Source organism: Vanellus vanellus (genome assembly GCF_965231255.1).
Source record: "Vanellus vanellus genome assembly, chromosome: 13".
In the NCBI taxonomy this organism is placed as follows: Eukaryota; Metazoa; Chordata; class Aves; order Charadriiformes; family Charadriidae; genus Vanellus; species Vanellus vanellus.
In genome coordinates, this window is record NC_138918.1 from 9788126 (window position 1) to 9804724 (window position 16599).

Below are 16599 nucleotides of genomic sequence, written 5' to 3' on the forward strand. Positions count from 1 at the left end.
ATTAAACAGAACTGGCCCCAGTACCAGGCCCTGGGAAACACCCCTTGTGACCGGCCACCAACCGGATTTAACTCCATTCAACACAACTCCTGGGGCCCAGCCATCCAGAAGGCTTTTTACCCAGCAAACAACGTCAAAGGCTTCTCTAAAGTCCAGGTAAACAACATCCAGAGCCTTTGCCTCATCCACTAAGAGGGTCACTTTGTCGTAGAAGGAGATCAGGTCGGTCAAGCAAGACCTGCCTTTCATAAGCCCATGCCGACTGGGCCTGATCACGTGGTTGCCCTCTATGTGCCGCGTGGTGACACTCAGGATGATCTGCTCCATTACCTTCCCTGGCATGAAGGGCAGACTGACAGGCCCGAAGTTCCCCGGATCCTCCTTCCAGCACTTCTTGTAGACGGGTGTCACATTTGCTCACCTCCAGCCAACCGGGACCTCCCTGGTTTGCCAGGACTGCTGAGAAATGGTGCAACGTGGCTTGGGGAGCACTCCCGCCAGTTCCCTCAGTACGCTTGGGTGGATGGCAGCCAGCCCCAAACACTCGTGTGCATGTACGTGGTGTAGCAGGTCGCTAACCATTTCCCCTTGGGTTATGGGGCTTCCTTCTGCTCCCTGTCCCCATCTTCCAGCTCAGGGGGCTGGGTACCCCGAGGGCAGTCGGTCTTACCGCTAAAGACCGAGGCAAAGAAAGCATTAAGTACCTCAGCCTTTTCCTCAGCCTTTGTCGCTCTGTTTCCCCCCGCATCCAATACGGGATGGAGAGTCCCCTTCGCCCTCCTTTTGTTGTTAATGTGTTTATAGAGACATTCTGTATCGTCTTTTACCGCAGCAGCCAAATTAAGTTCTAGCTGGGCTTTGGCCCTTCTAATGCCCTCCCTGCACAACTTCACATCATCTTTGTAGTCCTCCTGACAGGCTTCCCCCCTCTTCCAAAGGTCATAATCTCTCTGGTTTTTCCTGAGCGCCAGCAAAAGCTCTCTGTTCAGCCAGGCCGGCCTTCTTCCCTGCCGGCTCATCTTGTTGCACGTAGGGATGGCCTGCCGTTGAAGATTTCTGGGCCCTGGAACGCCCAGCCTTCCAGGGCTCCTTGGCCCTTCAGGACTGCCTCCCAAGGGACTCTGTCAACCAGGCCCCTAAACAGGCCAAGGTCAGCCCTGCGGTAACGTCCAAGGCAGCAGCGATTCTGGTAACAACAAGCCTTAATTCTCCAAGAATCAAAAACACTCTCATTTCACGATCGCTAGGCCCAAGATGGCCTCCAGCCATCATGTCACCCAACAGTCCTTCGCTGTGCGCAAACGACACGCCCAGTGGGGCCCCTTCGCTCGGTGGCTCACCCAACAACGGTGATGCGGCTCTGCTGCCTGTGACGTCACAGGGGCGGGTCACAATGCCTGGGCCTTCATCAGGCAGCAGAGGGCACGGCTGCGGCAGTGCAGCTCGAGCCATCGGTGAGTGCACACGCCCGGGGGGGAGGCTGAGCTGGACGGGGGCCGGGGAAGGAACGCCGGACCCTGGGGGGCGTCTCACCCTGCAGTGAGGGTCCAGACGCTCCGGGGAGCACCTTGGGCAGGGCACCCTGCCACCGCTGGGGTGGGGGAACTCCCAGCTCCCTGGCCCCCTCTCCTACCTGGCCCCAGGTCCCTGCAGCTCCCACCCACAGCCCCCCCAACTGCCGCCAGCTCCCTCTGGCCAGGCCCCACTGAGAGCCCTTCTCTTCCCTCTCCTGCAGGTCTCGGCTGTCTTTGTCTCCCTCGCCTGAGTTGCGCTGGGCATTGTCCAGAACGCGATGCAGACGGGTGAAGAGCTGCATGCAGCCATGCACAGGCTCGTGCAGCACCTCGCACAGCAGCTGAGCTGGAAGACGACTCAGCTGCTGCAGGATCTAGAGCGGATCCGGAATCAGAACGGGGCGGCTGTGAAAATCCTGCTCCTGGCCGCCTTCCAGCAATGGTGGTTCTGGGCCACTGCTCTTGGGGCAGTAGCCCTGCTCCTGCTCCTGCTCCTGTGGCTCTGCTGCAGGACCAGAAGAAGGAGCCGTAAGACGGGAAGCAGCTGCCAGCAGGGCAGCCCCGGAATTCACAACGAGGAGGACGAGGTGGATGACGAAAAGGTAGAAGAAGACGAGGAGGACGAGGAGGACGACGAAAAGGTAGAAGACGACGACGATGACGACGACTCCGGGGACATGTGGGATCTGGGCAGGTGTGTGGGCCTTTGCATCCAGTGGCCAGTGCCATACATGGCCGACACGTGCACGTTGGTGGAGGAGCTGGTAGACGAGCTTCTTAGTGCCTGCCAAAGACTTCCCGGCAATAGCTTCAAGCCAAGGCTGCAGCCAGCCATTGGGGTGGGCTGTGTCTACGAAGGGTGGAGTACCCAGGAGGGCAATGTCCTCTACCAACTGCTCGTGCCCCTGCAGCCTCCCCCCGGACACACCTTCTGCTTGGAGCTGGGCACCACCAAGGACATACTGACCAGCACCTCCGGCCTCCACGTGCACCTACAGTGCATGTGCATGTGGGAGCTACTGGGGCAGGACGTACTATGCTTCCTCCACCACAGCGAGGATGAGCTGAAACGTCAGGGCCCCAGCCTCCTCAACACCCTTTGCACCAACTCGTACTTAGACATCGAGAAAACCGCCTGCTGGTTCCAGACGCTGGTGAAAGACGCATGGAAGCTTATGCCTCGGTCCCGCCGCTGGCAGCTGACGGTGCTGCCTGCTACACGCTCCTGCAGGCTCCAGCTACACAATGGAGAGGGATCCCTGTCCATTGAGATGATTTTCGGCGTGCAGCTAGGCGACTCGGACTACTTCCAGAGCCTTGAGTAGGCAGAGGCCGGCTTTACCCCCAGCACAGCCTGGCAGGAGAGCTGTGATGTGACCGACACGCAGTTCATCAAGCATGGCCAGCACAACATCCTTCCCCCCGCCCCCCAGAACTGAGAACTTCTTATAGTAATAAAGCAGTCAGTGCTGTACTGCAAACTCTTTATTCTGTCCCATCCTGTTCAGTGTGAAGTGCTGTTAGCGTCTCCTTGGATCTCTCCTGGGTTTGTAAGAGCTGTGATGGGACTCCCACCAGAGCTGCTCCAAAACCGGGACTCTTCTGCAACATCCTTTCACTTTGAATAACAACTAGTTCTTTCCACAGCCGCTGGTGGCAGTTGCACCACCTTTAAATCTCCCCCCATTGCTCCGGGCCCCTTCCAAGCCTCCTCAGCTGCTCTGACGCACCTGCCGGCCCTGGTGACTCTCTTCACGGCCATAGCCTTCACCTGGTCTAGGAAACCCCACCAGTACGCTGCCATCCTCCCCTCTGCTGCAGAACGTGCCCGTACAGAGCCGGTCGCCTCAGCGAGTGACCGCTCATGGCTGTTGAGCCACCCTTCTATCTCCTGACCTTGCTCCTGGCCCTGCCCAAGCCTCCTCAGCCGCGCTCTCTGGCCACACCAGGGTATGACCTGCTCTCTAGCCCTCTCAGTCCCACAGCAGTCGCCTTCCTGGCCTTTCCCACTCTCTCCCAACAGTTCACCTTTCTGATTAAGTGCCCGATTGTTAGAAGGCGGAAGGCCTGAAGGAAAAAAAAAAAAATACAACCACAAAAAACAGCTGTTAGTGAAGAAATCAGCTCTACGATTGAACCTAGATCCATGCTTAAGTGCATGCGATAGCTCCGGCTATTCAACTGTCACAGTTGCTGAGTAATTAATGACACCTTTGTATCAGAGGATATAAAACACCTGTGGATTTCTGCATTTCGATCCTATTTTTCCCTGTGGAGTTCATTACTGCGGGGTGCACTCAATGCCCACATCCAGATGATTGCTAAAGATATTAAACAGAACTGGCCCCAGTACCAGGCCCTGGGAAACACCCCTTGTGACCGGCCACCAACCGGATTTAACTCCATTCAACACAACTCCTGGGGCCCAGCCATCCAGAAGGCTTTTTACCCAGCAAACAACGTCAAAGGCTTCTCTAAAGTCCAGGTAAACAACATCCAGAGCCTTTGCCTCATCCACTAAGAGGGTCACTTTGTCGTAGAAGGAGATCAGGTCGGTCAAGCAAGACCTGCCTTTCATAAGCCCATGCCGACTGGGCCTGATCACGTGGTTGCCCTCTATGTGCCGCGTGGTGACACTCAGGATGATCTGCTCCATTACCTTCCCTGGCATGAAGGGCAGACTGACAGGCCCGAAGTTCCCCGGATCCTCCTTCCAGCACTTCTTGTAGACGGGTGTCACATTTGCTCACCTCCAGCCAACCGGGACCTCCCTGGTTTGCCAGGACTGCTGAGAAATGGTGCAACGTGGCTTGGGGAGCACTCCCGCCAGTTCCCTCAGTACGCTTGGGTGGATGGCAGCCAGCCCCAAACACTCGTGTGCATGTACGTGGTGTAGCAGGTCGCTAACCATTTCCCCTTGGGTTATGGGGCTTCCTTCTGCTCCCTGTCCCCATCTTCCAGCTCAGGGGGCTGGGTACCCCGAGGGCAGTCGGTCTTACCGCTAAAGACCGAGGCAAAGAAAGCATTAAGTACCTCAGCCTTTTCCTCAGCCTTTGTCGCTCTGTTTCCCCCCGCATCCAATACGGGATGGAGAGTCCCCTTCGCCCTCCTTTTGTTGTTAATGTGTTTATAGAGACATTCTGTATCGTCTTTTACCGCAGCAGCCAAATTAAGTTCTAGCTGGGCTTTGGCCCTTCTAATGCCCTCCCTGCACAACTTCACATCATCTTTGTAGTCCTCCTGACAGGCTTCCCCCCTCTTCCAAAGGTCATAATCTCTCTGGTTTTTCCTGAGCGCCAGCAAAAGCTCTCTGTTCAGCCAGGCCGGCCTTCTTCCCTGCCGGCTCATCTTGTTGCACGTAGGGATGGCCTGCCGTTGAAGATTTCTGGGCCCTGGAACGCCCAGCCTTCCAGGGCTCCTTGGCCCTTCAGGACTGCCTCCCAAGGGACTCTGTCAACCAGGCCCCTAAACAGGCCAAGGTCAGCCCTGCGGTAACGTCCAAGGCAGCAGCGATTCTGGTAACAACAAGCCTTAATTCTCCAAGAATCAAAAACACTCTCATTTCACGATCGCTAGGCCCAAGATGGCCTCCAGCCATCATGTCACCCAACAGTCCTTCGCTGTGCGCAAACGACACGCCCAGTGGGGCCCCTTCGCTCGGTGGCTCACCCAACAACGGTGATGCGGCTCTGCTGCCTGTGACGTCACAGGGGCGGGTCACAATGCCTGGGCCTTCATCAGGCAGCAGAGGGCACGGCTGCGGCAGTGCAGCTCGAGCCATCGGTGAGTGCACACGCCCGGGGGGGAGGCTGAGCTGGACGGGGGCCGGGGAAGGAACGCCGGACCCTGGGGGGCGTCTCACCCTGCAGTGAGGGTCCAGACGCTCCGGGGAGCACCTTGGGCAGGGCACCCTGCCACCGCTGGGGTGGGGGAACTCCCAGCTCCCTGGCCCCCTCTCCTACCTGGCCCCAGGTCCCTGCAGCTCCCACCCACAGCCCCCCCAACTGCCGCCAGCTCCCTCTGGCCAGGCCCCACTGAGAGCCCTTCTCTTCCCTCTCCTGCAGGTCTCGGCTGTCTTTGTCTCCCTCGCCTGAGTTGCGCTGGGCATTGTCCAGAACGCGATGCAGACGGGTGAAGAGCTGCATGCAGCCATGCACAGGCTCGTGCAGCACCTCGCACAGCAGCTGAGCTGGAAGACGACTCAGCTGCTGCAGGATCTAGAGCGGATCCGGAATCAGAACGGGGCGGCTGTGAAAATCCTGCTCCTGGCCGCCTTCCAGCAATGGTGGTTCTGGGCCACTGCTCTTGGGGCAGTAGCCCTGCTCCTGCTCCTGCTCCTGTGGCTCTGCTGCAGGACCAGAAGAAGGAGCCGTAAGACGGGAAGCAGCTGCCAGCAGGGCAGCCCCGGAATTCACAACGAGGAGGACGAGGTGGATGACGAAAAGGTAGAAGAAGACGAGGAGGACGAGGAGGACGACGAAAAGGTAGAAGACGACGACGATGACGACGACTCCGGGGACATGTGGGATCTGGGCAGGTGTGTGGGCCTTTGCATCCAGTGGCCAGTGCCATACATGGCCGACACGTGCACGTTGGTGGAGGAGCTGGTAGACGAGCTTCTTAGTGCCTGCCAAAGACTTCCCGGCAATAGCTTCAAGCCAAGGCTGCAGCCAGCCATTGGGGTGGGCTGTGTCTACGAAGGGTGGAGTACCCAGGAGGGCAATGTCCTCTACCAACTGCTCGTGCCCCTGCAGCCTCCCCCCGGACACACCTTCTGCTTGGAGCTGGGCACCACCAAGGACATACTGACCAGCACCTCCGGCCTCCACGTGCACCTACAGTGCATGTGCATGTGGGAGCTACTGGTGCAGGACGTACTATGCTTCCTCCACCACAGCGAGGATGAGCTGAAACGTCAGGGCCCCAGCCTCCTCAACACCCTTTGCACCAACTCGTACTTAGACATCGAGAAAACCGCCTGCTGGTTCCAGACGCTGGTGAAAGACGCATGGAAGCTTATGCCTCGGTCCCGCCGCTGGCAGCTGACGGTGCTGCCTGCTACACGCTCCTGCAGGCTCCAGCTACACAATGGAGAGGGATCCCTGTCCATTGAGATGATTTTCGGCGTGCAGCTAGGCGACTCGGACTACTTCCAGAGCCTTGAGTAGGCAGAGGCCGGCTTTACCCCCAGCACAGCCTGGCAGGAGAGCTGTGATGTGACCGACACGCAGTTCATCAAGCATGGCCAGCACAACATCCTTCCCCCCGCCCCCCAGAACTGAGAACTTCTTATAGTAATAAAGCAGTCAGTGCTGTACTGCAAACTCTTTATTCTGTCCCATCCTGTTCAGTGTGAAGTGCTGTTAGCGTCTCCTTGGATCTCTCCTGGGTTTGTAAGAGCTGTGATGGGACTCCCACCAGAGCTGCTCCAAAACCGGGACTCTTCTGCAACATCCTTTCACTTTGAATAACAACTAGTTCTTTCCACAGCCGCTGGTGGCAGTTGCACCACCTTTAAATCTCCCCCCATTGCTCCGGGCCCCTTCCAAGCCTCCTCAGCTGCTCTGACGCACCTGCCGGCCCTGGTGACTCTCTTCACGGCCATAGCCTTCACCTGGTCTAGGAAACCCCACCAGTACCCTGCCATCCTCCCCTCTGCTGCAGAACGTGCCCGTACGGAGCCGGTCGCCTCAGCGAGTGACCGCTCATGGCTGTTGAGCCACCCTTCTATCTCCTGACCTTGCTCCTGGCCCTGCCCAAGCCTCCTCAGCCGCGCTCTCTGGCCACACCAGGGTATGACCTGCTCTCTAGCCCTCTCAGTCCCACAGCAGTCGCCTTCCTGGCCTTTCCCACTCTCTCCCAACAGTTCACCTTTCTGATTAAGTGCCCGATTGTTAGAAGGCGGAAGGCCTGAAGGAAAAAAAAAAAAATACAACCACAAAAAACAGCTGTTAGTGAAGAAATCAGCTCTACGATTGAACCTAGATCCATGCTTAAGTGCATGCGATAGCTCCGGCTATTCAACTGTCACAGTTGCTGAGTAATTAATGACACCTTTGTATCAGAGGATATAAAACACCTGTGGATTTCTGCATTTCGATCCTATTTTTCCCTGTGGAGTTCATTACTGCGGGGTGCACTCAATGCCCACATCCAGATGATTGCTAAAGATATTAAACAGAACTGGCCCCAGTACCAGGCCCTGGGAAACACCCCTTGTGACCGGCCACCAACCGGATTTAACTCCATTCAACACAACTCCTGGGGCCCAGCCATCCAGAAGGCTTTTTACCCAGCAAACAACGTCAAAGGCTTCTCTAAAGTCCAGGTAAACAACATCCAGAGCCTTTGCCTCATCCACTAAGAGGGTCACTTTGTCGTAGAAGGAGATCAGGTCGGTCAAGCAAGACCTGCCTTTCATAAGCCCATGCCGACTGGGCCTGATCACGTGGTTGCCCTCTATGTGCCGCGTGGTGACACTCAGGATGATCTGCTCCATTACCTTCCCTGGCATGAAGGGCAGACTGACAGGCCCGAAGTTCCCCGGATCCTCCTTCCAGCACTTCTTGTAGACGGGTGTCACATTTGCTCACCTCCAGCCAACCGGGACCTCCCTGGTTTGCCAGGACTGCTGAGAAATGGTGCAACGTGGCTTGGGGAGCACTCCCGCCAGTTCCCTCAGTACGCTTGGGTGGATGGCAGCCAGCCCCAAACACTCGTGTGCATGTACGTGGTGTAGCAGGTCGCTAACCATTTCCCCTTGGGTTATGGGGCTTCCTTCTGCTCCCTGTCCCCATCTTCCAGCTCAGGGGGCTGGGTACCCCGAGGGCAGTCGGTCTTACCGCTAAAGACCGAGGCAAAGAAAGCATTAAGTACCTCAGCCTTTTCCTCAGCCTTTGTCGCTCTGTTTCCCCCCGCATCCAATACGGGATGGAGAGTCCCCTTCGCCCTCCTTTTGTTGTTAATGTGTTTATAGAGACATTCTGTATCGTCTTTTACCGCAGCAGCCAAATTAAGTTCTAGCTGGGCTTTGGCCCTTCTAATGCCCTCCCTGCACAACTTCACATCATCTTTGTAGTCCTCCTGACAGGCTTCCCCCCTCTTCCAAAGGTCATAATCTCTCTGGTTTTTCCTGAGCGCCAGCAAAAGCTCTCTGTTCAGCCAGGCCGGCCTTCTTCCCTGCCGGCTCATCTTGTTGCACGTAGGGATGGCCTGCCGTTGAAGATTTCTGGGCCCTGGAACGCCCAGCCTTCCAGGGCTCCTTGGCCCTTCAGGACTGCCTCCCAAGGGACTCTGTCAACCAGGCCCCTAAACAGGCCAAGGTCAGCCCTGCGGTAACGTCCAAGGCAGCAGCGATTCTGGTAACAACAAGCCTTAATTCTCCAAGAATCAAAAACACTCTCATTTCACGATCGCTAGGCCCAAGATGGCCTCCAGCCATCATGTCACCCAACAGTCCTTCGCTGTGCGCAAACGACACGCCCAGTGGGGCCCCTTCGCTCGGTGGCTCACCCAACAACGGTGATGCGGCTCTGCTGCCTGTGACGTCACAGGGGCGGGTCACAATGCCTGGGCCTTCATCAGGCAGCAGAGGGCACGGCTGCGGCAGTGCAGCTCGAGCCATCGGTGAGTGCACACGCCCGGGGGGGAGGCTGAGCTGGACGGGGGCCGGGGAAGGAACGCCGGACCCTGGGGGGCGTCTCACCCTGCAGTGAGGGTCCAGACGCTCCGGGGAGCACCTTGGGCAGGGCACCCTGCCACCGCTGGGGTGGGGGAACTCCCAGCTCCCTGGCCCCCTCTCCTACCTGGCCCCAGGTCCCTGCAGCTCCCACCCACAGCCCCCCCAACTGCCGCCAGCTCCCTCTGGCCAGGCCCCACTGAGAGCCCTTCTCTTCCCTCTCCTGCAGGTCTCGGCTGTCTTTGTCTCCCTCGCCTGAGTTGCGCTGGGCATTGTCCAGAACGCGATGCAGACGGGTGAAGAGCTGCATGCAGCCATGCACAGGCTCGTGCAGCACCTCGCACAGCAGCTGAGCTGGAAGACGACTCAGCTGCTGCAGGATCTAGAGCGGATCCGGAATCAGAACGGGGCGGCTGTGAAAATCCTGCTCCTGGCCGCCTTCCAGCAATGGTGGTTCTGGGCCACTGCTCTTGGGGCAGTAGCCCTGCTCCTGCTCCTGCTCCTGTGGCTCTGCTGCAGGACCAGAAGAAGGAGCCGTAAGACGGGAAGCAGCTGCCAGCAGGGCAGCCCCGGAATTCACAACGAGGAGGACGAGGTGGATGACGAAAAGGTAGAAGAAGACGAGGAGGACGACGAAAAGGTAGAAGACGACGACGATGACGACGACTCCGGGGACATGTGGGATCTGGGCAGGTGTGTGGGCCTTTGCATCCAGTGGCCAGTGCCATACATGGCCGACACGTGCACGTTGGTGGAGGAGCTGGTAGACGAGCTTCTTAGTGCCTGCCAAAGACTTCCCGGCAATAGCTTCAAGCCAAGGCTGCAGCCAGCCATTGGGGTGGGCTGTGTCTACGAAGGGTGGAGTACCCAGGAGGGCAATGTCCTCTACCAACTGCTCGTGCCCCTGCAGCCTCCCCCCGGACACACCTTCTGCTTGGAGCTGGGCACCACCAAGGACATGCTGACCAGCACCTCCGGCCTCCACGTGCACCTACAGTGCATGTGCATGTGGGAGCTACTGGGGCAGGACGTACTATGCTTCCTCCACCACAGCGAGGATGAGCTGAAACGTCAGGGCCCCAGCCTCCTCAACACCCTTTGCACCAACTCGTACTTAGACATCGAGAAAACCGCCTGCTGGTTCCAGACGCTGGTGAAAGACGCATGGAAGCTTATGCCTCGGTCCCGCCGCTGGCAGCTGACGGTGCTGCCTGCTACACGCTCCTGCAGGCTCCAGCTACACAATGGAGAGGGATCCCTGTCCATTGAGATGATTTTCGGCGTGCAGCTAGGCGACTCGGACTACTTCCAGAGCCTTGAGTAGGCAGAGGCCGGCTTTACCCCCAGCACAGCCTGGCAGGAGAGCTGTGATGTGACCGACACGCAGTTCATCAAGCATGGCCAGCACAACATCCTTCCCCCCGCCCCCCAGAACTGAGAACTTCTTAGAGTAATAAAGCAGTCAGTGCTGTACTGCAAACTCTTTATTCTGTCCCATCCTGTTCAGTGTGAAGTGCTGTTAGCGTCTCCTTGGATCTCTCCTGGGTTTGTAAGAGCTGTGATGGGACTCCCACCAGAGCTGCTCCAAAACCGGGACTCTTCTGCAACATCCTTTCACTTTGAATAACAACTAGTTCTTTCCACAGCCGCTGGTGGCAGTTGCACCACCTTTAAATCTCCCCCCATTGCTCCGGGCCCCTTCCAAGCCTCCTCAGCTGCTCTGACGCACCTGCCGGCCCTGGTGACTCTCTTCACGGCCATAGCCTTCACCTGGTCTAGGAAACCCCACCAGTACCCTGCCATCCTCCCCTCTGCTGCAGAACGTGCCCGTACGGAGCCGGTCGCCTCAGCGAGTGACCGCTCGTGGCTGTTGAGCCACCCTTCTATCTCCTGACCTTGCTCCTGGCCCTGCCCAAGCCTCCTCAGCCGCGCTCTCTGGCCACACCAGGGTATGACCTGCTCTCTAGCCCTCTCAGTCCCACAGCAGTCGCCTTCCTGGCCTTTCCCACTCTCTCCCAACAGTTCACCTTTCTGATTAAGTGCCCGATTGTTAGAAGGCGGAAGGCCTGAAGGAAAAAAAAAAAAATACAACCACAAAAAACAGCTGTTAGTGGAGAAATCAGCTCTACGATTGAACCTAGATCCATGCGATAGCTCCGGCTATTCAACTGTCACAGTTGCTGAGTAATTAATGACACCTTTGTATCAGAGGATATAAAACACCTGTGGATTTCTGCATTTCGATCCTATTTTTCCCTGTGGAGTTCATTACTGCGGGGTGCACTCAATGCCCACATCCAGATGATTGCTAAAGATATTAAACAGAACTGGCCCCAGTACCAGGCCCTGGGAAACACCCCTTGTGACCGGCCACCAACCGGATTTAACTCCATTCAACACAACTCCTGGGGCCCAGCCATCCAGAAGGCTTTTTACCCAGCAAACAACGTCAAAGGCTTCTCTAAAGTCCAGGTAAACAACATCCAGAGCCTTTGCCTCATCCACTAAGAGGGTCACTTTGTCGTAGAAGGAGATCAGGTCGGTCAAGCAAGACCTGCCTTTCATAAGCCCATGCCGACTGGGCCTGATCACGTGGTTGCCCTCTATGTGCCGCGTGGTGACACTCAGGATGATCTGCTCCATTACCTTCCCTGGCATGAAGGGCAGACTGACAGGCCCGAAGTTCCCCGGATCCTCCTTCCAGCACTTCTTGTAGACGGGTGTCACATTTGCTCACCTCCAGCCAACCGGGACCTCCCTGGTTTGCCAGGACTGCTGAGAAATGGTGCAACGTGGCTTGGGGAGCACTCCCGCCAGTTCCCTCAGTACGCTTGGGTGGATGGCAGCCAGCCCCAAACACTCGTGTGCATGTACGTGGTGTAGCAGGTCGCTAACCATTTCCCCTTGGGTTATGGGGCTTCCTTCTGCTCCCTGTCCCCATCTTCCAGCTCAGGGGGCTGGGTACCCCGAGGGCAGTCGGTCTTACCGCTAAAGACCGAGGCAAAGAAAGCATTAAGTACCTCAGCCTTTTCCTCAGCCTTTGTCGCTCTGTTTCCCCCCGCATCCAATACGGGATGGAGAGTCCCCTTCGCCCTCCTTTTGTTGTTAATGTGTTTATAGAGACATTCTGTATCGTCTTTTACCGCAGCAGCCAAATTAAGTTCTAGCTGGGCTTTGGCCCTTCTAATGCCCTCCCTGCACAACTTCACATCATCTTTGTAGTCCTCCTGACAGGCTTCCCCCCTCTTCCAAAGGTCATAATCTCTCTGGTTTTTCCTGAGCGCCAGCAAAAGCTCTCTGTTCAGCCAGGCCGGCCTTCTTCCCTGCCGGCTCATCTTGTTGCACGTAGGGATGGCCTGCCGTTGAAGATTTCTGGGCCCTGGAACGCCCAGCCTTCCAGGGCTCCTTGGCCCTTCAGGACTGCCTCCCAAGGGACTCTGTCAACCAGGCCCCTAAACAGGCCAAGGTCAGCCCTGCGGTAACGTCCAAGGCAGCAGCGATTCTGGTAACAACAAGCCTTAATTCTCCAAGAATCAAAAACACTCTCATTTCACGATCGCTAGGCCCAAGATGGCCTCCAGCCATCATGTCACCCAACAGTCCTTCGCTGTGCGCAAACGACACGCCCAGTGGGGCCCCTTCGCTCGGTGGCTCACCCAACAACGGTGATGCGGCTCTGCTGCCTGTGACGTCACAGGGGCGGGTCACAATGCCTGGGCCTTCATCAGGCAGCAGAGGGCACGGCTGCGGCAGTGCAGCTCGAGCCATCGGTGAGTGCACACGCCCGGGGGGGAGGCTGAGCTGGACGGGGGCCGGGGAAGGAACGCCGGACCCTGGGGGGCGTCTCACCCTGCAGTGAGGGTCCAGACGCTCCGGGGAGCACCTTGGGCAGGGCACCCTGCCACCGCTGGGGTGGGGGAACTCCCAGCTCCCTGGCCCCCTCTCCTACCTGGCCCCAGGTCCCTGCAGCTCCCACCCACAGCCCCCCCAACTGCCGCCAGCTCCCTCTGGCCAGGCCCCACTGAGAGCCCTTCTCTTCCCTCTCCTGCAGGTCTCGGCTGTCTTTGTCTCCCTCGCCTGAGTTGCGCTGGGCATTGTCCAGAACGCGATGCAGACGGGTGAAGAGCTGCATGCAGCCATGCACAGGCTCGTGCAGCACCTCGCACAGCAGCTGAGCTGGAAGACGACTCAGCTGCTGCAGGATCTAGAGCGGATCCGGAATCAGAACGGGGCGGCTGTGAAAATCCTGCTCCTGGCCGCCTTCCAGCAATGGTGGTTCTGGGCCACTGCTCTTGGGGCAGGAGCCCTGCTCCTGCTCCTGCTCCTGTGGCTCTGCTGCAGGACCAGAAGAAGGAGCCGTAAGACGGGAAGCAGCTGCCAGCAGGGCAGCCCCGGAATTCACAACGAGGAGGACGAGGTGGATGACGAAAAGGTAGAAGAAGACGAGGAGGACGAGGAGGACGACGAAAAGGTAGAAGACGACGACGATGACGACGACTCCGGGGACATGTGGGATCTGGGCAGGTGTGTGGGCCTTTGCATCCAGTGGCCAGTGCCATACATGGCCGACACGTGCACGTTGGTGGAGGAGCTGGTAGACGAGCTTCTTAGTGCCTGCCAAAGACTTCCCGGCAATAGCTTCAAGCCAAGGCTGCAGCCAGCCATTGGGGTGGGCTGTGTCTACGAAGGGTGGAGTACCCAGGAGGGCAATGTCCTCTACCAACTGCTCGTGCCCCTGCAGCCTCCCCCCGGACACACCTTCTGCTTGGAGCTGGGCACCACCAAGGACATACTGACCAGCACCTCCGGCCTCCACGTGCACCTACAGTGCATGTGCATGTGGGAGCTACTGGTGCAGGACGTACTATGCTTCCTCCACCACAGCGAGGATGAGCTGAAACGTCAGGGCCCCAGCCTCCTCAACACCCTTTGCACCAACTCGTACTTAGACATCGAGAAAACCGCCTGCTGGTTCCAGACGCTGGTGAAAGACGCATGGAAGCTTATGCCTCGGTCCCGCCGCTGGCAGCTGACGGTGCTGCCTGCTACACGCTCTTGCAGGCTCCAGCTACACAATGGAGAGGGATCCCTGTCCATTGAGATGATTTTCGGCGTGCAGCTAGGCGACTCGGACTACTTCCAGAGCCTTGAGTAGGCAGAGGCCGGCTTTACCCCCAGCACAGCCTGGCAGGAGAGCTGTGATGTGACCGACACGCAGTTCATCAAGCATGGCCAGCACAACATCCTTCCCCCCGCCCCCCAGAACTGAGAACTTCTTAGAGTAATAAAGCAGTCAGTGCTGTACTGCAAACTCTTTATTCTGTCCCATCCTGTTCAGTGTGAAGTGCTGTTAGCGTCTCCTTGGATCTCTCCTGGGTTTGTAAGAGCTGTGATGGGACTCCCACCAGAGCTGCTCCAAAACCGGGACTCTTCTGCAACATCCTTTCACTTTGAATAACAACTAGTTCTTTCCACAGCCGCTGGTGGCAGTTGCACCACCTTTAAATCTCCCCCCATTGCTCCGGGCCCCTTCCAAGCCTCCTCAGCTGCTCTGACGCACCTGCCGGCCCTGGTGACTCTCTTCACGGCCATAGCCTTCACCTGGTCTAGGAAACCCCACCAGTACCCTGCCATCCTCCCCTCTGCTGCAGAACGTGCCCGTACGGAGCCGGTCGCCTCAGCGAGTGACCGCTCGTGGCTGTTGAGCCACCCTTCTATCTCCTGACCTTGCTCCTGGCCCTGCCCAAGCCTCCTCAGCCGCGCTCTCTGGCCACACCAGGGTATGACCTGCTCTCTAGCCCTCTCAGTCCCACAGCAGTCGCCTTCCTGGCCTTTCCCACTCTCTCCCAACAGTTCACCTTTCTGATTAAGTGCCCGATTGTTAGAAGGCGGAAGGCCTGAAGGAAAAAAAAAAAAATACAACCACAAAAAACAGCTGTTAGTGGAGAAATCAGCTCTACGATTGAACCTAGATCCATGCTTAAGTGCATGCGATAGCTCCGGCTATTCAACTGTCACAGTTGCTGAGTAATTAATGACACCTTTGTATCAGAGGATATAAAACACCTGTGGATTTCTGCATTTCGATCCTATTTTTCCCTGTGGAGTTCATTACTGCGGGGTGCACTCAATGCCCACATCCAGATGATTGCTAAAGATATTAAACAGAACTGGCCCCAGTACCAGGCCCTGGGAAACACCCCTTGTGACCGGCCACCAACCGGATTTAACTCCATTCAACACAACTCCTGGGGCCCAGCCATCCAGAAGGCTTTTTACCCAGCAAACAACGTCAAAGGCTTCTCTAAAGTCCAGGTAAACAACATCCAGAGCCTTTGCCTCATCCACTAAGAGGGTCACTTTGTCGTAGAAGGAGATCAGGTCGGTCAAGCAAGACCTGCCTTTCATAAGCCCATGCCGACTGGGCCTGATCACGTGGTTGCCCTCTATGTGCCGCGTGGTGACACTCAGGATGATCTGCTCCATTACCTTCCCTGGCATGAAGGGCAGACTGACAGGCCCGAAGTTCCCCGGATCCTCCTTCCAGCACTTCTTGTAGACGGGTGTCACATTTGCTCACCTCCAGCCAACCGGGACCTCCCTGGTTTGCCAGGACTGCTGAGAAATGGTGCAACGTGGCTTGGGGAGCACTCCCGCCAGTTCCCTCAGTACGCTTGGGTGGATGGCAGCCAGCCCCAAACACTCGTGTGCATGTACGTGGTGTAGCAGGTCGCTAACCATTTCCCCTTGGGTTATGGGGCTTCCTTCTGCTCCCTGTCCCCATCTTCCAGCTCAGGGGGCTGGGTACCCCGAGGGCAGTCGGTCTTACCGCTAAAGACCGAGGCAAAGAAAGCATTAAGTACCTCAGCCTTTTCCTCAGCCTTTGTCGCTCTGTTTCCCCCCGCATCCAATACGGGATGGAGAGTCCCCTTCGCCCTCCTTTTGTTGTTAATGTGTTTATAGAGACATTCTGTATCGTCTTTTACCGCAGCAGCCAAATTAAGTTCTAGCTGGGCTTTGGCCCTTCTAATGCCCTCCCTGCACAACTTCACATCATCTTTGTAGTCCTCCTGACAGGCTTCCCCCCTCTTCCAAAGGTCATAATCTCTCTGGTTTTTCCTGAGCGCCAGCAAAAGCTCTCTGTTCAGCCAGGCCGGCCTTCTTCCCTGCCGGCTCATCTTGTTGCACGTAGGGATGGCCTGCCGTTGAAGATTTCTGGGCCCTGGAACGCCCAGCCTTCCAGGGCTCCTTGGCCCTTCAGGACTGCCTCCCAAGGGACTCTGTCAACCAGGCCCCTAAACAGGCCAAGGTCAGCCCTGCGGTAACGTCCAAGGCAGCAGCGATTCTGGTAACAACAAGCCTTAATTCTCCAAGAATCAAAAACACTCTCATTTCACGATCGCTAGG

General features: G+C 57.3%; 3 protein-coding genes across 3 annotated transcripts; all 3 read left to right on the top strand.

Moving 5' to 3' along the window:
* Positions 1-1792: 1792 nt before the first annotated feature.
* LOC309677387 (inositol 1,4,5-trisphosphate receptor-interacting protein-like 1) lies at positions 1793-2839 on the top strand (the record flags this gene model as incomplete). Its single annotated transcript, XM_082490184.1, has 1 exon — positions 1793-2839. The coding sequence occupies one exon, from the start codon at positions 1793-1795 to the stop codon at positions 2837-2839; it is 1047 nt and encodes a 348-aa protein (XP_082346310.1).
* Positions 2840-5635: 2796 nt separating this feature from the next.
* LOC309677388 (inositol 1,4,5-trisphosphate receptor-interacting protein-like 1) lies at positions 5636-6682 on the top strand (the record flags this gene model as incomplete). The annotated part of the gene is made up of 1 exon (XM_082490185.1): positions 5636-6682. One exon carries the CDS (start codon positions 5636-5638, stop codon positions 6680-6682), a length of 1047 nt encoding a protein of 348 aa, XP_082346311.1.
* Positions 6683-9478: 2796 nt separating this feature from the next.
* Positions 9479-10516, top strand: LOC309677389 (inositol 1,4,5-trisphosphate receptor-interacting protein-like 1; the record flags this gene model as incomplete). Its single annotated transcript, XM_082490186.1, has 1 exon — positions 9479-10516. The coding sequence occupies one exon, from the start codon at positions 9479-9481 to the stop codon at positions 10514-10516; it is 1038 nt and encodes a 345-aa protein (XP_082346312.1).
* Positions 10517-16599: the final 6083 nt, after the last annotated feature.